Raw genomic sequence first — 18,582 nt, 5'->3', positions numbered from 1 at the left:
CTTCAATCAGGCTTGCTTATTTTTTGTGTTACATATCATACATACTCGTCAGCTCACTGATTGGTTGGCAGAAGTGTCCATCATATGGAAGAGCGTTGATGCAGCCACAAGAGGAATTGGTGACGTAACCACAAGACCCATATAGTGTGCACTTTTCACATGGCCAGAAATACTGATCCTCACACCTGCACTGATATTCAGTACCATTCAAACTGCACACTGTGGAACAGAAAATCATGATGAGGTGAGGATTTGTTAGAACAATGCTGTGATTTTAAGAATGTTTTTTTTATATAGGTTTAAATTATATTTAAATACAATTTATTTGATGCCTTCTGAGATATTGTGTAAACAGACATTAACTTGAAAGAAATGGTTATCAGAGGATCAACCCCTCTTTTTATAAAAATTTCAATTAAACATTTGTGGTTAATGTCATTAAATTTCATATGAAAGCAATCTCTGAAATGCTGTGTATGACTTTATTGGAGGTTGGATCGTATAATCTCTGACACATTGTGATTGCGAGACTCAGCAGAAACTGAAAGGTCAGTTACCTGTAGTGATGTTAATTTCAGTGATATTGATGTTACTATTTATTGTATGTAAACTGAGTGTCTTCAAAATGTTCCTCAGTTGATTCAAGACTGTTACATCCACTGCGCTAATTTCAATCTCAATTAGGTATTCAGCTGAGAGAAAAGTGAAAAGAAATTCCACATAAATGTACTACATAATCAAATGGGGAAAAAATTAACAACAACATCAACAACAACAACAACAACAACAATAATAATAATAATATTAATAATAATAATAAGTAACACTGGTCAGAAGTTGCTCGTCTTATGGTAGTTATTGGGGTAGTTTTACCTGTGCGTGTTTCCATTGGACATGTAGAGTTATCTATGAAATAAAGCAGTGCCATCAATAAAAGTACTAATAAATAGTTCCAACAACTCTTTACGTTGAAAGAATTATCATAAGAACTTTAGCTTCAAGCATGTTGTTTGGTGAGATATGGAGTAGAGTTAAATATCTAAAGCATCTGAATATCTATCAAACAAAACTTCTATGAGTACCATGAATTTGCCAGATAATAGCTATCATTGTATACTAATAAAGTAATAAATGATCTTCAATCAGGCTTGCTTATTTTTTTGTGATTACATATCATACATACTCATCAGCTCACTGATTGGTTGGCAGAAGTGTCCATCATATGGAAGAGTGTTGATGCAGCCACAAGAGGAATTGGTGACGTAACCACAAGACCCATATAGTGTGCACTTTTCACATGGCCAGAAATACTGATCCTCACACCTGCACTGATATTCAGTACCATTCAAGCTGCACACTGTGGAACAGAAAATCATGATGAGGTGAGGATTTCTTAGAACAATGCTGTGATTTTAAGAATGTTTTTTTTTATATAGGTTTAAATTATATTTAAATACAATTTATTTGATGCCTTCTGAGATATTGTGTAAACAGACATTAACTTGAAAGAAATGGTTATCAGAGGATCAACCCCTCTTTTTATAAAAATTTCAATTAAATATTTGTGGTTAATGTCATTAAATTTCATATGAAAGCAATCTCTGAAATGCTGTGTATGACTTTATTGGAGGTTGGATCGTATAATCTCTGACTCATTGTGACTGCGAGACTCAGCAGAAACTGAAAGGTCAGTTACCTGTAGTGATGTTAATTTCAGTGATATTGATGTTACTATTTATTGTAGGCAAACTGAGTGTCTTCAAAATGTTCCTCAGTTGATTCAAGACTGTTACATCCACTGCGCTAATTTCAATCTCAATTAGGTATTCAGCTGAGAGAAAAGTGAAAAGAAATTCCACATAAATGTACGACATAATTAAATGGGAAAAATTCAACAACATCAACAACAACAACAATAATAATAATAATAATATTAATAATAATAATAATAATAATAATAATAATAATAATAAGTAACACTGGTCAGAAGTTGCTCGTCTTATGGTAGTTATTGGGGTAGTTTTACCTGTGCGTGTTTCCATTGGACATGTAGAGTTATCTATGAAATAAAGCAGTGCCGTCAATAAAAGTACTAATAAATAGTTCCAACAACTCTTTACGTAGAAAGAATTATCATAAGAACTTTAGCTTCAAACATGTTGTTTGGTGAGATATGGAGTAGAGTTAAATATCTAAAGCATCTGAATATCTATCAAACAAAACTTCTATGAGTACCATGAATTTGCCAGATAATAGCTATCATTGTATACTAATAAAGTAATAAATGATCTTCAATCAGGCTTGCTTATTTTTTTTGTGTTACATATCATACATACTCGTCAGCTCACTGATTGGTTGGCAGAAGTGTCCATCATATGGAAGAGCGTTGATGCAGCCACAAGAGGAATTGGTGACGTAACCACAAGACCCATATAGTTTGCACTTTTCACATGGCCAGAAATACTGATCCTCACACCTGCACTGATATTCAGTACCATTCAAGCTGCACACTGTGGAACAGAAAAAACATCATGATGAGGTGAGGATTTGTTAAAACAGTGCTGTCATTTAAAAAAATAATAATTAATAAATAAATAAATATATATATATATATATATATATATATATATATATATATATATATATATATATATATATATATATATATATATATATATTAGATTAATCTAAATGAAAATAAATACAATTTATTTGATTGTTTTTAGATATTGTGTGAGTAGCTATTAATTTAAAAAAACGGTTGTCAGTAATCTAAATATAACATGTGGGTTTATCTCATTGTATGACCTATTTTTGCCTTTCTTTGCATTTGTTTAACATTTTGACAACTGGGTGTCAGCCTAATAAATAACTAAATAAATTTTAGGTTCTAGACAGGAAGTTGCACATGTATTTGGCAAGGAAGTCAAAAGTATTTTTACTTAATGTAGTGACATTTTTACAAAACAATTAGTCACTGTGGTGAGTTGGTGGCTACAGAATGTTACCTTGTCCACAAGCAGAACTTCCCTCAATAACCACAAATTACATACCTTTGGTAGTTTGGGATATGACAGTCTATTTATTGTCTGGGCATTGGGTTTGTGAGCAGATATTACATATTGCAAAGTCAATAAATGGACACAAACATTTTCTAATTTCTAAATTCCCACTGGCATACGCGTTACACTTTCACATGTTTTCCTGTCTAAGCACTTTTCACTTCCTCATCAACTCCACACCTGTTTCTGTCTAGAACTTTACAGCATGTTTTATTTCTTAGGACGCCACCCAGTGGTCAAAAATTAAACAAACGTAAAGAAAGACATTAATGGCTCTTACACTCATTGCATAAAATTTCCAGTAAATATTTCAGGTTAAGGTCATTGCAGATCACATGAAAGCCATTTCTGAAATGCTGTGTACGACTTTATTGGAGGTTGGATCGTATAATCTCTGACTCATTGTGACTGCGAGACTCAGCAGAAACTGAAAGGTCAGTTACCTGTAGTGATGTTAATTTCAGTGATATTGATGTTACTATTTATTGTAGGCAAACTGAGTGTCTTCAAAATGTTCCTCAGTTGATTCAAGACTGTTACATCCACTGCGCTAATTTCAATCTCAATTAGGTATTCAGCTGAGAGAAAAGTGAAAAGAAATTCCACATAAATGTACGACATAATTAAATGGGAAAAAATTCAACAACATCAACAACAACAACAATAATAATAATAATAATAATAATAATAATAATAATAATAATAATAATAAGTAACACTGGTCAGAAGTTGCTCGTCTTATGGTAGTTATTGGGGTAGTTTTACCTGTGCGTGTTTCCATTGGACATGTAGAGTTATCTATGAAATAAAGCAGTGCCGTCAATAAAAGTACTAATAAATAGTTCCAACAACTCTTTACGTAGAAAGAATTATCATAAGAACTTTAGCTTCAAGCATGTTGTTTGGTGAGATATGGAGTAGAGTTAAATATCTAAAGCATCTGAATATCTATCAAACAAAACTTCTATGAGTACCATGAATTTGCCAGATAATAGCTATCATTGTTTACTAATAAAGTAATAAATGATCTTCAATCAGGCTTGCTTATTTTTTTGTGTTACATATCATACATACTCATCAGCTCACTGATTGGTTGGCAGAAGTGTCCATCATATGGAAGAGCGTTGATGCAGCCACAAGACGAATTGGTGACGTAACCACAAGACCCATATAGTGTGCACTTTTCACATGGCCAGAAATACTGATCCTCACACCTGCACTGATATTCAGTACCATTCAAACTGCACACTGTGGAAAAGAAAATCATGATGAGGTGAGGATTTGTTAATATTATGCTGTGATTTGTTAAAAAATAAAAAATAAAAAATAAAGAGAGCTCTTTAGAAATATATATATATATATATATATATATATATATATATATATATATATATATATATATATATATATATATATATATATTCCTATTTTTGGCATGAAGAGCAATTAAGGAGAAAAAAACTAATCTAATTATGTGTCATGAGCTTATCTCATGGTAGTAACATTTTAAGTGAATAAGATAATGACTATATATATGTTACAATCTTTGAAAACAATCTCCAAATTTCTCTATATGACTTTATTTTGATGTTGACTCATATAATTAAGACTCATATTACAACACAGGTCTATTATGATCTCTGACTGATTTTTCTATGAAAATGAGCAGAAACTGAAAGGTCAGTTACCTGTAGTGATGTTAATTTCCGTGATATTGATGTTATTATTTATTGAAGGTAAACTGAGTGTCTTCAAAATGTTCCTCAGTTGATCCAGGACTGTTACATCCACTGCACTAATTTCAATCTCAATCAGATATTCAGCTGAGAAAAAAGTGAAGAGAAATTCCATATAAATTTACTACATCATTATACGGAAGTAAAGTAACACTGGTGAGAATCTTCACATCTTCGGTTAGTTATTGGGGTAGTTTTACCTGGGGGTGGTTCAGTTGGACATGTAGAGTTATCTATAAAGTAAAGCATTACCATAATTAAAAAGTACTAATAAATATGTTCACCAACTCTTTACTTCATAATGAGAACTTTAGCTTCAAACTGTTGTCTGTTGAGATATGAGTAGACTTAAATATCTAGAGCATTAAATTATCCAGTTCTATAAAACAAAACTTCTAGAAGTACCATGCATTTGACAGTTAATAGCTATCATTGTATAGTAATAAAGTAATAAATGAACATCAGTCAGACATTCTTGTTTTTTGTGTTATATATAATACATACTCATCAGCTCATTGATTGGTTGGCAGAAGTGTCCATCATTTGGAATAGCATTGATGCAGCCACAAGAGGAATTGGTGACGTTACCACAAGACCCATATACTGTGCACTTTTCACATGGCCATAAGTACTGATCCTCACACCTGCACTGATATTCAGTACCATCCAAACTGCACACTGTGGAATGTAAGAAGATTTATTAATTTTTTTATCTGTTTCTAAGATTTTGTGATTTCAATATCCATTTTCATTACAAAACACTGATGACGCGTTATAGATGTGTCCGCAAAACAGACTTTAAAATCGTTAGCATCAAAGCCATTTCACTCTTTATAGGTCACAAAAATTCCCTCGTCACTCTATAATATCAGGCTACATTATTTGAATCCTACTTCATCATGGTTCATTTGGCATTTAAAAGCGTGCACTGGATATTCTCCAATGTCTTTTGTCACAATTTCAAGATTAGATACACAGCGTAACTCCTACCTGTTGTAATGGCCACATCTGTAATTTCTGCTGCATGACCAAATGTAATTGGGAAACTGATTTCTGCAAAACGGTTTCTCAGTTCATCGAGCATTGTTGTGCTTGTGGTATTCAGCTCAATTTCAACCAGAATATCAAAGAATGGTAGTTCTACAAAAAGACAATAGGCATGTGAATACAACAAATGCCATTTTAGGTATTTATTTTATGGTTTATATACTTCTATACAATTTTTCTCTTACCACTTGTTGTCACACACATCTGTCCATCACTGGGAAAGACATCGATACAGGTACATACTCCTTCATATAGGTCATTGCAGGCATGATGCACAATGCAGTTATTAAATGACCAAAAATACTGATCCTCACAAATGCACTGATATTCAGAACCATTTGGGTGACACACTGAGGAAAAGAGAATTTTAAATAAAAGATTAGGACTAAACTTGAATATGTAATTATGCATGCATGCATGGCCTCATTATGAAGTCTTGCCAGCCTTAGTACCCATGTTAGTATCGAGCCCGTATTTACTGTGCTTTGACCCTTGCCTTGGCTTTAGATTACTCTGAAGGCTTACCCTTTATTTAGATATCCATGCCTTTTTGTCTTTGACTGATACTTTTACAGTACTTTTTTTTACAGTTACTTTTTTGAGTTCTGCACTGCAGCTCTGACAATAGTTCTGACTGGAACATAAATTATTAATCCACTTATTCAGATATGTTGTGGTTACTACAGTAACAGCTCTTTCACAGGGACTTGTATAGCAGGCATTCCACATAATTGAATGTTAATAATAAACAGATAATTTAATATCCAAGGTCTATCCCTGGACCACCGGGTGTAAAGCGAGAAACATATACAGTAATCATTTATTTGGTCAAACTTTCTGTAAGAAAACATATAAGAAGTCTCGAGTGTCGGTTCTTTGAGATTTTGCACTATGCAGTTTCTGGGTAACATGTTGAACTACTTTTTTTTTTGTCTTATTAATTTCAAGCGAGAGAAAGCACTAGGGTTGCACTGACCAATTTGTATCTCTGCCATTGAATTGTGCAGCATTAATTTAACTTTCTAATTCCCGTGTGAAGCAAAACTCTCACACAAGCTGCATTTTACCACATATTATATCATTTGTGGTCTGACTGGTTATTTAATTGCTGAACGTCTCACCCTTTAGCTGTTAGAGTATCTTTGGAGACTTTACATTGTGTCATTAAACGTTTACAGGTTCTTCCAACCTGTCACTGAAAACATGCTATATGACCAGGTTACTATATTAAATTTTTGGCTTAGGACCTATTTTAAACTGTGCTAACAAAACACATACTGTATGTCAAAGTAACGTTCTGCATGATATCAGTGCAACCAGATGTGCGATTTTATACAGCATAATATCATACAATGTAAACCCAGCTAGGGCTTATGATCCTTCCATCACATCTGATGCAATTTCCATAGTGTCAAGCAAATACAGTAGCTTAGATTTAGATACATTTATAATCAAGAACCTACATTTAAAAATAATAATAATATGTGGTGGTTGTTGTTTTTTCGAACAGAGCTTACCTGTTGTAATGTTCACGCTTTCGATTTCTGTGGTGTTGTCTATTTGGAAACTACTGATGGACTCCAATGATGATTTGATTTGCTCAAATAAAATCGCTTGTGACACGTTCACCTCTATGATTACAATGTATTCTAGAATATCCGTGTTCACTGGAAATAAAAATGTGATTTTGGTCATTTAGGTGACGGGTATGAAAAGAAAAAAAACAGACATAGATATAAATATAATATATAGAATTGCTTTAAAATTCATATAGCAGGATTTTTTTTAATGGATTTTTATTTACCAGATCGTTTTCCCCTTAAGTGATTCATTTCTCCATCTGTGTAGCTCAACTGAATTTTGAGGGGAAAAATTAATTAGGCAAAGTTGCATAATATTGGTTACTGTAATAATAATGTTTATGTTTATCACATATGCTGTAAAAACCTGAAATTTACCATTACTTATTACTGAAATTCAATATTACAAAGAATTCAGTTAAAGAAGTGTCAGGAATTTGAAAGAAATTTAAACATTGTCATCAGTTTAATATGTTTATTACAAAGCCTTTACTTCTAGTAATAGCAATACCGACTATGTAAACCATATCATATGTTTCAACATTCTTTATTTACATTTACATTTATGCCATTTGGCAGATGCCCTTATCCAGAGCAACTTACTTAATTGTTTAATTATTAAGCTTGAACATTCATGTATTTTTATTTCCCTGTTTAATGTGGATAGTATTTGGATTGACAATAGTCATCCATCCATCCATTGTCTGTACCGCTTATCCTACACAGGGTTGCATGGAGCCTGGAGCCAATCCCAGGGGACTCGGGGCACGAGACACCCTGGACGGGGTGCCAACCCATCGCAGGGCACAATCACACACGCAAACTCACACACTGTGGACACTTTAGAAATGTCAATCTACCTACACCGCATATCTTTGGACTGGGGAAGAAACCGGAATACCCGGAGGAAACCCCTGAAGCAGAGAGAACATGCAATCCATGCACACACAGGGCGGTGGCGGGAATCGACTCAACCCTGGAGGTGTGAGGCAAACGTGCTAATCGCTAAGCCACTGTATCCCCCCCCCCCCCCCCCCCCCAGTATTTTTTTTAGTACTTGGTCATTCCTGAGTTCATACTTTATCCTCAAAATGACATTTTGTACATGGAATCCGGAGTACTTCCAGAGTGTAAATATGTAAAAGATCAGCACTTATATAGCGCTTTTTAACCTTAGCGGTTCTACAAAGCACTTTACATTGTTTCTCACTCACTCCATCATACACACACCAATGGTAGCAGAGGTGTCCTGCAAGGTGCTAGCTTGCCACTGATAGCAACTTGAGGTTCAGTGTCTTGCCCAAGGACACTTCAGCATGTAGAGTCATGTGGGCCGGGAATCAAACGGCCAACCCTACGATTAGTGGACAACCCACTGTACCACCTGAGCCAAGCCACCCACAGATATGTATTTGTTTGTACAGAACTATTAATCAAGTCACTCTTCAGATCTACTGGTAAATTAGACACTAATTCATTTACATTTAGAAATCTTTGATATCAGTTCCTCCTACTGTGATGGAGAGGTTTGTGTGTCCCTACGAACCTGAGGGCTGTGTTGTCTGAAGCCTTGTGCTCCTGGAAGGGTCTCTCAAGGCAAAGTGGTCTCAGGGGAGGGGCCAGACTGGTTCAAAGACAAGCTCATGAAGAAAACAAAGGGAGGAGGAGTTACCCTGCCTGGAGGAAGCCCGGGGCCCCCATCTGGAGCCGGGCCCAGAGGGAGGGCCTGACAGCGAGCGCCTGGTGGCTGGGTTTGCCACACAGCCCAGCCGGGCAAAACCCGAAAATGCAACGTGGCACCCCCCTCTCCATCCTATGGACCCACCACACATGAGGTGAACCGTGGGGGTCGGGTGCACTGCTACATGGGTGGCAGTGAAGGTCAGGGGCCTTGACGGACCAGACTCGGGCGGCAGAGGCTGGCTCTGGGGACGTGGAACGTCACCTCTCTGTGGGGGAAGGAACTGGAACTTGTGCGGGAGGTGGAGCGCTACCAGTTAGGTCTGGTGGGGCTTACCTCAACGCACAGTCTCGGTTCTGGAACCGTACTCCTGGATAGAGGATGGACTCTATTCTACTCTGGAGTTGACCAGTTACGTTGGAGTTTATACCGGTGGACGAGAGGGTCGCCTCCTTATGCCTAAGGGTTGTGGGGGGGGGCGGGGAACTCTGACTGTTGTCTGTGCATATGCACCAAACACCAGTTCAGAGTACTCGGCCTTCTTGGAGACCCTGCACGGAGTCCTGTATAGGGCACCAGTAGGGGACTCCATAGTTCTGCTAGGAGACTTCAACGCGCACATGTGCAATGATGGACATTCCTGGAGAGGCATGATTGGGAGGAATGGCCTCCCTTATCTAAACCCGAGCAGGCGTTTGTTGTTGGACTTCTGTGCTAGTCATGGATTGTCTATAACGAATACCATGTATGAACATAAGGAGGCTCATAAGTGTATGTGGTACCAGAGCACCCTAGGCTGAAGGGTGATGATCGATTTTGTAATCGTATCATCTGATCTGAGGCCGCATGTTCTGGACACTCGGGTGAAGAGAGGGGCAGAGCTGTCAACTGATCACCATCTGGTGGTGAGTTGGGTCAAGGGGAGGGGGAAGATTCTGGAAAGGCCTGGAAAGCCCAAACGGGTAGTGTGGGTGAACTGGGAATGTCTGGAGGAGGCCCCTGTCCACAAGATCTTCAACTCACACGGAGTTGTTGTATCACTGTTACCGACATGCCCGAAGGGCTGCAGCCTCTGCTGTGAAAGAGGCAAAGCTGCGGGTATGGGAGAAGTTTGGAGAGGACATGGAGAAGGACTTTCGGTTGGCACCAAGGTGTTTCTGGAAAACCATCCGCCACCCCAGGAGGGGGAAATGGGGAACCATCCAAGCTGTGTACAGTAAGGATGGGACGCTGTTGACCTCAACTGAGGAAGTAATTGCACGGTGGAAGGAACACTTTGAGGAACTCCTGAATCTGACTAACACTCCCTCTATGGTAGAGGCAGAGGTGGAGGATGATGGGGGATCATCGTCAATTTCCCTGTTGGAGGTCACTGAGGTAGTCAAACAACTACACAGAGGCAAAGCCCCAGGGATTGATGAGATCCGTCCAGAAGTGCTGAAAGCTCTGGGTGTGGAGGGGATGTCTTGGATGACACGCCTCTTTAACATTGCGTGGAAGTCAGGGACAGTGCCCAAGGAGTGGCAGACCGGGGTGGTGGTGCCCCTGTTCAAAAAGGGGGACCAAAGAGTGTGTGCCAACTATAGGGGTATCACACTTCTCAGCCCCCCTGGTAAAGTCTACTTCAGGGTGCTGTAACGGAGGGTTCGGCCAATAGTCGAACCTCGGATTGAAGAGGAACAATGCGGATTCCGTCCTGGTTGTGGAACAATGCACCAGCTCTTTACTTTCGCAAGAATCTTGGAGTGGGCCTGGGAGTATGCCCATCTGGTCAACATGTGTTTTGTGGATTTGGAGAACCAGGGGTTTAATGTGGGAGGTGCTGAGGGAGTATGGGGTGAGGGGTTCCCTTCTTAGGGCTATCCAATCACTGTACTCCCAAAGCAAGAGCTGTGTCCGGATGCTCGGCAAAATGTCGGACTTGTTCTAGGTGGGAGTTGGTCTCCGCCAGGGCTGTGCTTTGTCACCAATCCTGTTTGTGATATTCATGGACAGGATATCGAGGCGTAGTCATGGTGGGGAGGGGTTGCGGTTTGGTGACCTGATGATCTCATCGCTGCTTTTTGCAGTTGATGTGGTCCTGATAATGATGGCATCATTAGTTCACAGCTGAGTGTGAAGTGGCTGCGATTAGGATTAGCGCCTCTAAATCTGAGGCCATGGTTCTCAGTAGGAAACCGATGGAGTGCCTACTCCAGGTGGGGAATGAGTACTTAACCCAAGTTAAGGAGTTCAAGTACCTCGGGTCTTGTTCACAAGTGAGGGGACATGCGAGCAGGAGATTGGCCGAAGAATTGGAGCAGCGGGAGCAGTATTGCAATCACTTTACCGCACCATTGTGACGAAAAAAGAGCTGAGCCGGAAGGCAAAGCTCTCGATCTACCGGGCAATCTTCGTTCCTGCCCTCACCTATGGTCATGAAGGTTGGGTAGTGACCGAAAGAACTAGATCGCGGGTACAAGCAGCCGAAATGGGTTTTCTTAGGAGGGTGGCTGGCCTCTCCCTTAGAGATAGGGTGAGAAGCTCGGTTATCTGAGAGGAACTCAGAGTAGAGCCGCTGCTCCTTGGCGTTGAATAGAGCCAGTTGAGGTGGTTCGGGCACCTGGTAAGGATGCCCCCTGGGCGCCTCCCTAGGGAGGTGTTCCAGGCATGTCCAGCTGGGAGGAGACCTCGGGGAAGACCCAGAACCAGGTGGAGAGATTATATCGCCACACTGGCCTAGGAACGCCTCGGGATCCCCCAGTCAGAGCTGGTTAATGTGGCTCAGGAAAGGGAAGTTTGGGCTCCCCTGCTGGAGCTGCTGCCCCCGCAACCCGATAACGGATAAGAGTTTGAGGATGGATGGATGAATCTTTGATAGTGCCTGGTTTTCTTCTTAACTCATATTTCAGTTTAAAAACATTACCTCTGCAATCATGTCTGAAATTTCAGGGAGTCCTTGTGAGTTCACCACTTGCATATAAATGAGCAGGATGGCAAAAAATCTCAGGAAACATTCTGGCCTTTTCCCTGTAAAACAAAGATTTAAAAAATTTAAAATGTAGCCTAGCAGGGTAATTTTCACATAAACTTACCAAATATTATTCCAAGAGAGTGTATGTTTTATTCGAGAACAGCTGAATCTCTATGCTTGACTTTATTCAGAGTCCCAAATGTATCTTTTGTTGATCTCCTGCACGTAACTCTGCTGCTGAAGAAACTCAACTGTTTCTGAGAATTATGGTGAACAGTAGCCTAAAGTTCTTGGTGCTCATGTGGATAGTTTTCTACTAAATCCTTTTATAGGTTCTTTATCCAACCACAGAAGAGAATTTACAAGGAAGGGGGGTTTCAACAAACTTTAGGTCATTAATTTACCATCTGACTTTAAAAAAAAATTTTTTTGTAAGCAAACAGTAAATGGGAGAGAGAAATACTGAAACTATGCACATCATACTATGAACATATGCCAATTTGTACTTGGAATTGTCTTGGTCTTAGCCATTGGTCTGACTAAATATGGTTTCATCCCATAGTTCGTAAATAATGTTTGTGTTGTCTGTTCTGTCCACATATGCAAAGGTTGTGAAGAAGTGATTCCTTCTTCTAGAAAATGGCCAAATCATTGGTGCCAGACACAAATGAAGCCAACTAATTAAAGTACTATAAAGATTGGCCTTGAAAATGATTTAATGATGTTGTTGTTTTGTCTTGATCTCAAGCCCGCCTTCATTTGAAGTCAATCATGACTTAGGTCACTTAATACACTGTCTTGACTTGATTTCGGCTAATACTGGTCTTGAAATTGTCCATTGTTCAATCATTGAAACAATATCAATAAGGAACTGTTTTTTTTATGGTTACCACTCCCAGTCATCACTAACAACTCACTGTGTATAGTTCTACCAACCGATTCTGAGAAAAAGATAATGATGCATGTAGAGTTAAAAGCTTCTCAGGGCAACAACATTATATAACCAAACATACAGCACACATATGCACATTTAACAGATTACAACAATTTGTGTTTAATATATACAAGAAGTATAAATATGTATAGACATAGGCACCCTCTACATAAGTATTCACAGCCTTTGCTCAATACTTTGTTTAAGCACGTTTGGCACCAATTAAAGCCTCAAGTCTTTTTGAGAATGATGCTACAAGCTTGGCACAAGGGGAGCATCGGTGCACAGATTTTCAGATCTCTCCAGAGATGTTCAATCGGGTTCAAGTCTGGGCTCTGGCTGGGCCACTCAAAGACATTCACAGAGTTGTCCTGTAGCCACACCTTTGTTATCTTGGCTGTGTGCTTAGGGTCGTTGTCCTGTTGGAAGATGAGCGCTCTGGAGCAGGTTTTCATCAAGGATGTCTCTGTACATTGCTGCTTTCATCTTTCCCTCGATCCTGACTAGTCTCCCAGTTCCTGCCACGGAAAAACATCCCCACAGCATGATGCTGCCACCACCTTGCTTCACTGTAGGAATGATATTGTCCAGGTGATGACTGGTGCCTGGTTTCCTCCAGACATGACGCTTGCCATTCAGGCCAAAGAGTTCAATCTTTGTTTCATCATAGTCTGAGAGTCCTTCAGGTGCCTTTTGGCAAACTCCAGGTGGGCTGTCATGTGCCTTTTACTGAGGAGTGGCCTCCGATTGGCCACTCTACCATACAGGCTTGATTGGTGGAGTGCTGCAGAGATGGTTGTTCTTCTGGTTGAAGTTTCTCCTCTCTCCACAGAGACACACTGGAGCTCTGTCAGAGTGACCATCGGGTTTTTGGTCACCTCCCTGACTAAGGCCCTTCTCCCCCGATTGCGCAGTTTGGCCAGCTCTAGGAAGAGTCCTGCTGGTTCCACACTTCTTCCATTTAGGGATGATGGAGGCCACTGTTCTCATTGGGACCTTCAATGCTGCAGACATGTTTCTGTAACTTTCCCCAGATCTGTGCCTTGATACAATCCTGTATCGGAGGTCTTTTTCCTTGGACTTCATGGCTTGGTTTGTGCTCTGACATGCATTGTTAACTGTGCTACCTTATATAGACAGGTGTGTGCCTTTCCAAATCATGTCCAATCAACTGAATTTACCACAGGTGGACTCCAATCAAGTTGTAGAAACATCTCAAGGATGATCAGTGGAAACAGGATGTACTTGAGCTCAATTTTGAGTGTCATGGCAAAGGCTGTGAATACTTATGTTCATGTGCTTTTTTGTTTTATATTTTTAATAAATTTGCAAAGATTTCAAACAAACTTCTTTCACGTTGTCATTATGGGGTATTGGTTGTAGAATTTTAAGGAAAATAATGAATTTAATCCATTTTGCAATAAGGCTGTAACATAACAAAATGTGGAAAAAGTGAAGCACTGTGAATACTTTCCGGATGCACTGTAATATACATAGGGCTGTAGTCAAGACTGCATTTGTCAAGTCCAAGATCAAGACTAGCCAAGATGAAGTCAAGACCAAGGGGGTAGAGATCAAGTCTGAATGAAAATGAGATCAAATAAACTGGAGTTTATTTCTGCCTACAGAAGCCTGCTTGGATCGTTTCTATAACCAGACAAACTTGTTAGACCAAAAACCATCAAATGCTTTTTGAGGCCAGAGCTTTACTTCAGCTAGTTTGCTTCATTCATGCATTATGTTAACAATTAGGCTGTTTTCAAAAAAGAAAGAATTATTTCTTGTCAAACTTTGTGTATGGAAAAAAAAAAAGGCCAGAACCACATTTAGTAAGACCATTGCCCACAACTGAGACAAGTCCAAGTACAAATTCCAATAATCAGAGGCAGGTCCAAGTCAATACATGTCAAGACCTGACTTGAGTCCCACAGCCCTAAATACACCATATTCTGATTTGTGTGTATCACCTGTCAGCTTTCGATAGATATCATTGTTTTTAAACTTGTTCGGCGGCCTACCTGTCCTAACACATACTAGTCAAGTGGAACAACAACATATTTGGAAATACCATCTAGATTCAGCAGTTACTGAACCTTATGTCTTTAAAACAGAGACCTTAGCGGGGATCCAGCACAAATGATTTCACACAAAGTAAAACTTGGACCTAGGGCCTGACTTCTCAACAAATTGTATGGTCTTGAGTGATGGCATGCTTCACGTACTTTAATGTTTTATATCCTTTTATGTTCTAGAATTACTACACCAAATACAAACTTTATCACACACACACACACACACACACACACACACACACACACACACACACACACACATTGTTGTCATTTTTCACTGCTTGCCAGACATTCCACAGATCTTCCTAGAAACCCCCGCCCCAACCACGCCCTCTAAAAGTTGAGAAGAACAAGTTGAAAACTGAATTAAAAAACACCATAGTACTCTCCACCACCATCATCAAAATGCAGTCTGGTGATAAATTAAAAGACAAAACACCATACAGTGTTGTAGTAAGGTGTTGAGCCACCAGGTTCTGGAGAAACCAGAACCAGCCACCAGTGAGCCTTGGTAGAGATTCTACAAGTCTCTTGAACTGTACTGGAGCGATGAAGACTGTTCTTCCAAAAACATTCACAGTTCTTCCAAAAATACGCTATATGGCCAGAATTTGGTGCACCTGACCATCACACCCATATGTGGTCCTTCCCCAAACTGTTGCCATAAAGTTGGAAGCACACAATTGTATACAATGTCTTTGTTTGATGTGCATTAAGATTTCCCCTCACTGGAACTAAGGGACCATATTCCAGCATGACAATGCGCCTGTGCACAAAGCGAGCTCCTTGAAGACATGGTTTGCCAAGGTTGGAGTGGAAGAATTCAACCTCAACCCCACTAAACACCTTTTGGGATGCACTGAAACACCGAGTGCACCCCATGCATCCTCACCTGACATCAGTGCCTGATCTCACTAATGCTCTTAGCTGAATGATCACATATCCCCACAGCCACACACTCAAATCTAGTGGAAAACCTTCCCAGAAGGGTGGAGGTTATTATAACAGCAAAAAGGAGACTAAATCTGGAATGGGATGTTCAAAAAACACAACTGAATGTGATGGTCATGTGTCCACAAACATTTTGTCATATAGTGTATTCACTGTTCTTGCACAAATTTCCTCAAGGCTTTTGTATGGAGAGTCACTTTTGTCTTTTTACTTCTTTTATTTTTATTTTTATTTCCTCATGTTATCATTATGACTATTTCTACTCTGTGTTGGTAAATGAAGAGCATTACCCTGTTTCAGATTTAGCTTGTCATGTAATCAGAGAAGATACTCTGAACTGCAGTTCCCAGCAGCCACTGCATCACAGTCGCATAACCACCTGCACCTGAATCACATTCTTGTTAACAAGCACTGTGTGTATATAGCCACATTTTGCACTGTATTCTTTGTCTTATGTTTGTCATTGTGCCTGTTGCTGAGTTTATGATATTTGTTTTATTCTTAGCCTTAGTGTTTTGATGCTGATTCATAGTTCCTGTTTTGTGTTTGGTTGTTCTATTAATTAAAGAAATTCTGCACTTATGTCCGTCTCCACCTTGGATTCGTGACATAGCTGTCCTAATTCTTGATAGTTGGTTGGTATAAGATAATGTATGCAAGGCTTAAAAAAAGCTTTAACTCGGCAGTAAATTAAGGAAACAAAGATGGACAGTTCAGACTAAAACTATGTTTATTGTAATACACCTGATCAGATTAACTATAGACTTGATATCTCAAGAGTATTTCATCTAGAAGATCAAATGAAAGGTTAGCGCTCAACCCGTTTGCTTCCAGTAAGTACTCGTAATCCAAACAAGTCTGACATGTTTCCTTCTACACAAACAGACACATTTAAATGTAAATGGTTCCTTTGTAGCAAAATGTCATTTTAAATTATTAGTAAAGTTGCATTTCTAAAAATATGTAACTTACCTTTATTAGCCATGATGCTCAGGTAGATTTTGGATTTCATCTGGTGTCTCTTTGGTGTCTCTGTGTAAAATACAAGAGCTACTGAGCACATTCCGAAGACATCCAAAAGCATTAGAACAACTTCTACTTTCTTCAAAAAAGGAAATTAATCTATTAAAGAGTCACAGAATTAAAGAATAATAGTTTTTACCATTTAAATAAAACTTTCCTCCTGGCTCAATAAAAGTAACATATCACTTGTTTAAAATGTTGTTTGAAAGGAACAGAAAATTCCATGTCACTGGTGAACCTGTACTGTACTGCATTCCTTCTGAACTACTCCATGGCTCTGCCTTTGTTTTACCAAACATTTTCACAGCCAATTAAAAGTTTCTGTTGTTTCTCCAGTAGAATAATATATTATCACAGCAAACTAATTACATTTTAGCAAGTGAAATGACCGTAAATACTGTCCAGTCAGAAGTATCTAAAGTTTCCTATATCATCCTAGATTACAATAAAACAAATTTCTAGACATTTTTACATAATTATTTACATAATAATCATTTCAAGCTTGAAACAGTCTTTTTCTAGTGGCAGATTTGTTTTTCTAATTTTAAGTACAGTGTATATATATATTTCCAGAAAGTAGCAAAAAAAAAAAAAAAACCCAAAAAAAAAACAATCTGCCTATAAAATGTAATATTTGAAATGTGTAAAAGCATCTTAAAAACAGGCTGAATAATCTTATATTTGTTAATATAAGATTATTAAAAATATAAATCTGTATATATTCTAGATATTTTCACTTAAATTTATTTTTTGTTTGTTTTTTGCATTGATGGTTGACTTGGTTGAATCCTGCTTCTTATGGTATCTTTACAAATTAAATTTAGATTAGTGTATGTAATCATTGATTGGATTGTGTGATGTGGTATCTGAAAAAAAATTAAGTATATTCGAATGGCTGGATGTACCGAGATTTTATTCCAATTATACCAGTGCAAAGAGTTACTACTGTTCTGTCATTAGTATGAAACTTTCCGTGATGACTATTCACAGTAAGTGAAAGCATTTCAGTTCTTTACAATTTGATGTCAGTGAAGGAAACAAAGTATGCATAGTACCATGTACAGTACGTTTCAGATATTATTTAAGATAGATTTATAAATTTAGTTGTCAGTCATTATTGACATGACCGATATTAGATTTATCAGGTGTTATTTCTCATGAACACTACGCAGCCGTGACATGTCTTTATTAAGCATTAATTTATTTCCATTTTATAAAATAGAAATTTACATTTGTGGTAAATTTACTAAAATTCGTCAACCTTCCTAGCATGTCTGAGAGTCAATATAATTTAAATACATTTCTAGATTTTTTTTCAGCTTTACTATGAGCAAACTACATCATAGTTGTATGTAAGAGGAGAGTATAGAGGCGTCCATATGTAGCTTAATGATTTCTCACCTCTCCTGGTTCCAGCTTTAAAAAAATAGATTTAAAATTAAAATAGAATTAATAGCACAATATACCATTTTAAAAAATCAGATAACATGAATCCATTTTCTGTACCGCTTATCCTACAGGGTCGTGGGAAACCTGGAGCCTA

General features: G+C 38.4%; 1 protein-coding gene across 7 annotated transcripts in view; it reads right to left on the bottom strand.

The window, feature by feature from the left end:
* The window catches only part of LOC108276944 (adhesion G protein-coupled receptor F5), a 67,833-nt gene that overhangs the window by 48,818 nt on the left and 433 nt on the right, over nt 1-18,582 (bottom strand). For 5 of the 7 annotated variants that reach the window (XM_053686656.1, XM_053686658.1, XM_053686661.1 and 2 more), the window contains exons 2-20: nt 16,989-17,048; nt 12,012-12,115; nt 7,650-7,698; nt 7,363-7,512; nt 6,031-6,195; nt 5,789-5,938; nt 5,303-5,476; nt 4,999-5,031; nt 4,751-4,885; nt 4,137-4,310; nt 3,828-3,860; nt 3,506-3,640; nt 2,337-2,510; nt 2,027-2,059; nt 1,697-1,831; nt 1,184-1,357; nt 874-906; nt 558-692; nt 46-219 (exon numbers count right to left, since the gene is read on the bottom strand). In XM_053686656.1, the coding sequence (XP_053542631.1) occupies nt 46-219; nt 558-692; nt 874-906; nt 1,184-1,357; nt 1,697-1,831; nt 2,027-2,059; nt 2,337-2,510; nt 3,506-3,640; nt 3,828-3,860; nt 4,137-4,310; nt 4,751-4,885; nt 4,999-5,031; nt 5,303-5,476; nt 5,789-5,938; nt 6,031-6,195; nt 7,363-7,512; nt 7,650-7,698; nt 12,012-12,115; nt 16,989-17,028 (2,200 nt within the window). In that variant the 5' untranslated portion in view covers nt 17,029-17,048. Of the gene's footprint in view, nt 1-45; nt 220-557; nt 693-873; nt 907-1,183; nt 1,358-1,696; nt 1,832-2,026; nt 2,060-2,336; nt 2,511-3,505; nt 3,641-3,827; nt 3,861-4,136; nt 4,311-4,750; nt 4,886-4,998; nt 5,032-5,302; nt 5,477-5,788; nt 5,939-6,030; nt 6,196-7,362; nt 7,513-7,649; nt 7,699-12,011; nt 12,116-16,988; nt 17,049-17,178; nt 17,302-18,582 lie in introns of those variants that run through there. The other 2 variants (XM_053686657.1, XM_053686659.1) reach the window with 2 other exon arrangements.

The sequence above is a fragment of the Ictalurus punctatus genome, chromosome 16 (assembly GCF_001660625.3).
Source record: "Ictalurus punctatus breed USDA103 chromosome 16, Coco_2.0, whole genome shotgun sequence".
Lineage (NCBI taxonomy): Eukaryota > Metazoa > Chordata > Actinopteri > Siluriformes > Ictaluridae > Ictalurus > Ictalurus punctatus.
Note: the sequence above shows the minus strand (reverse complement) of the source record. Positions and strands in the feature narration are given on the sequence as shown.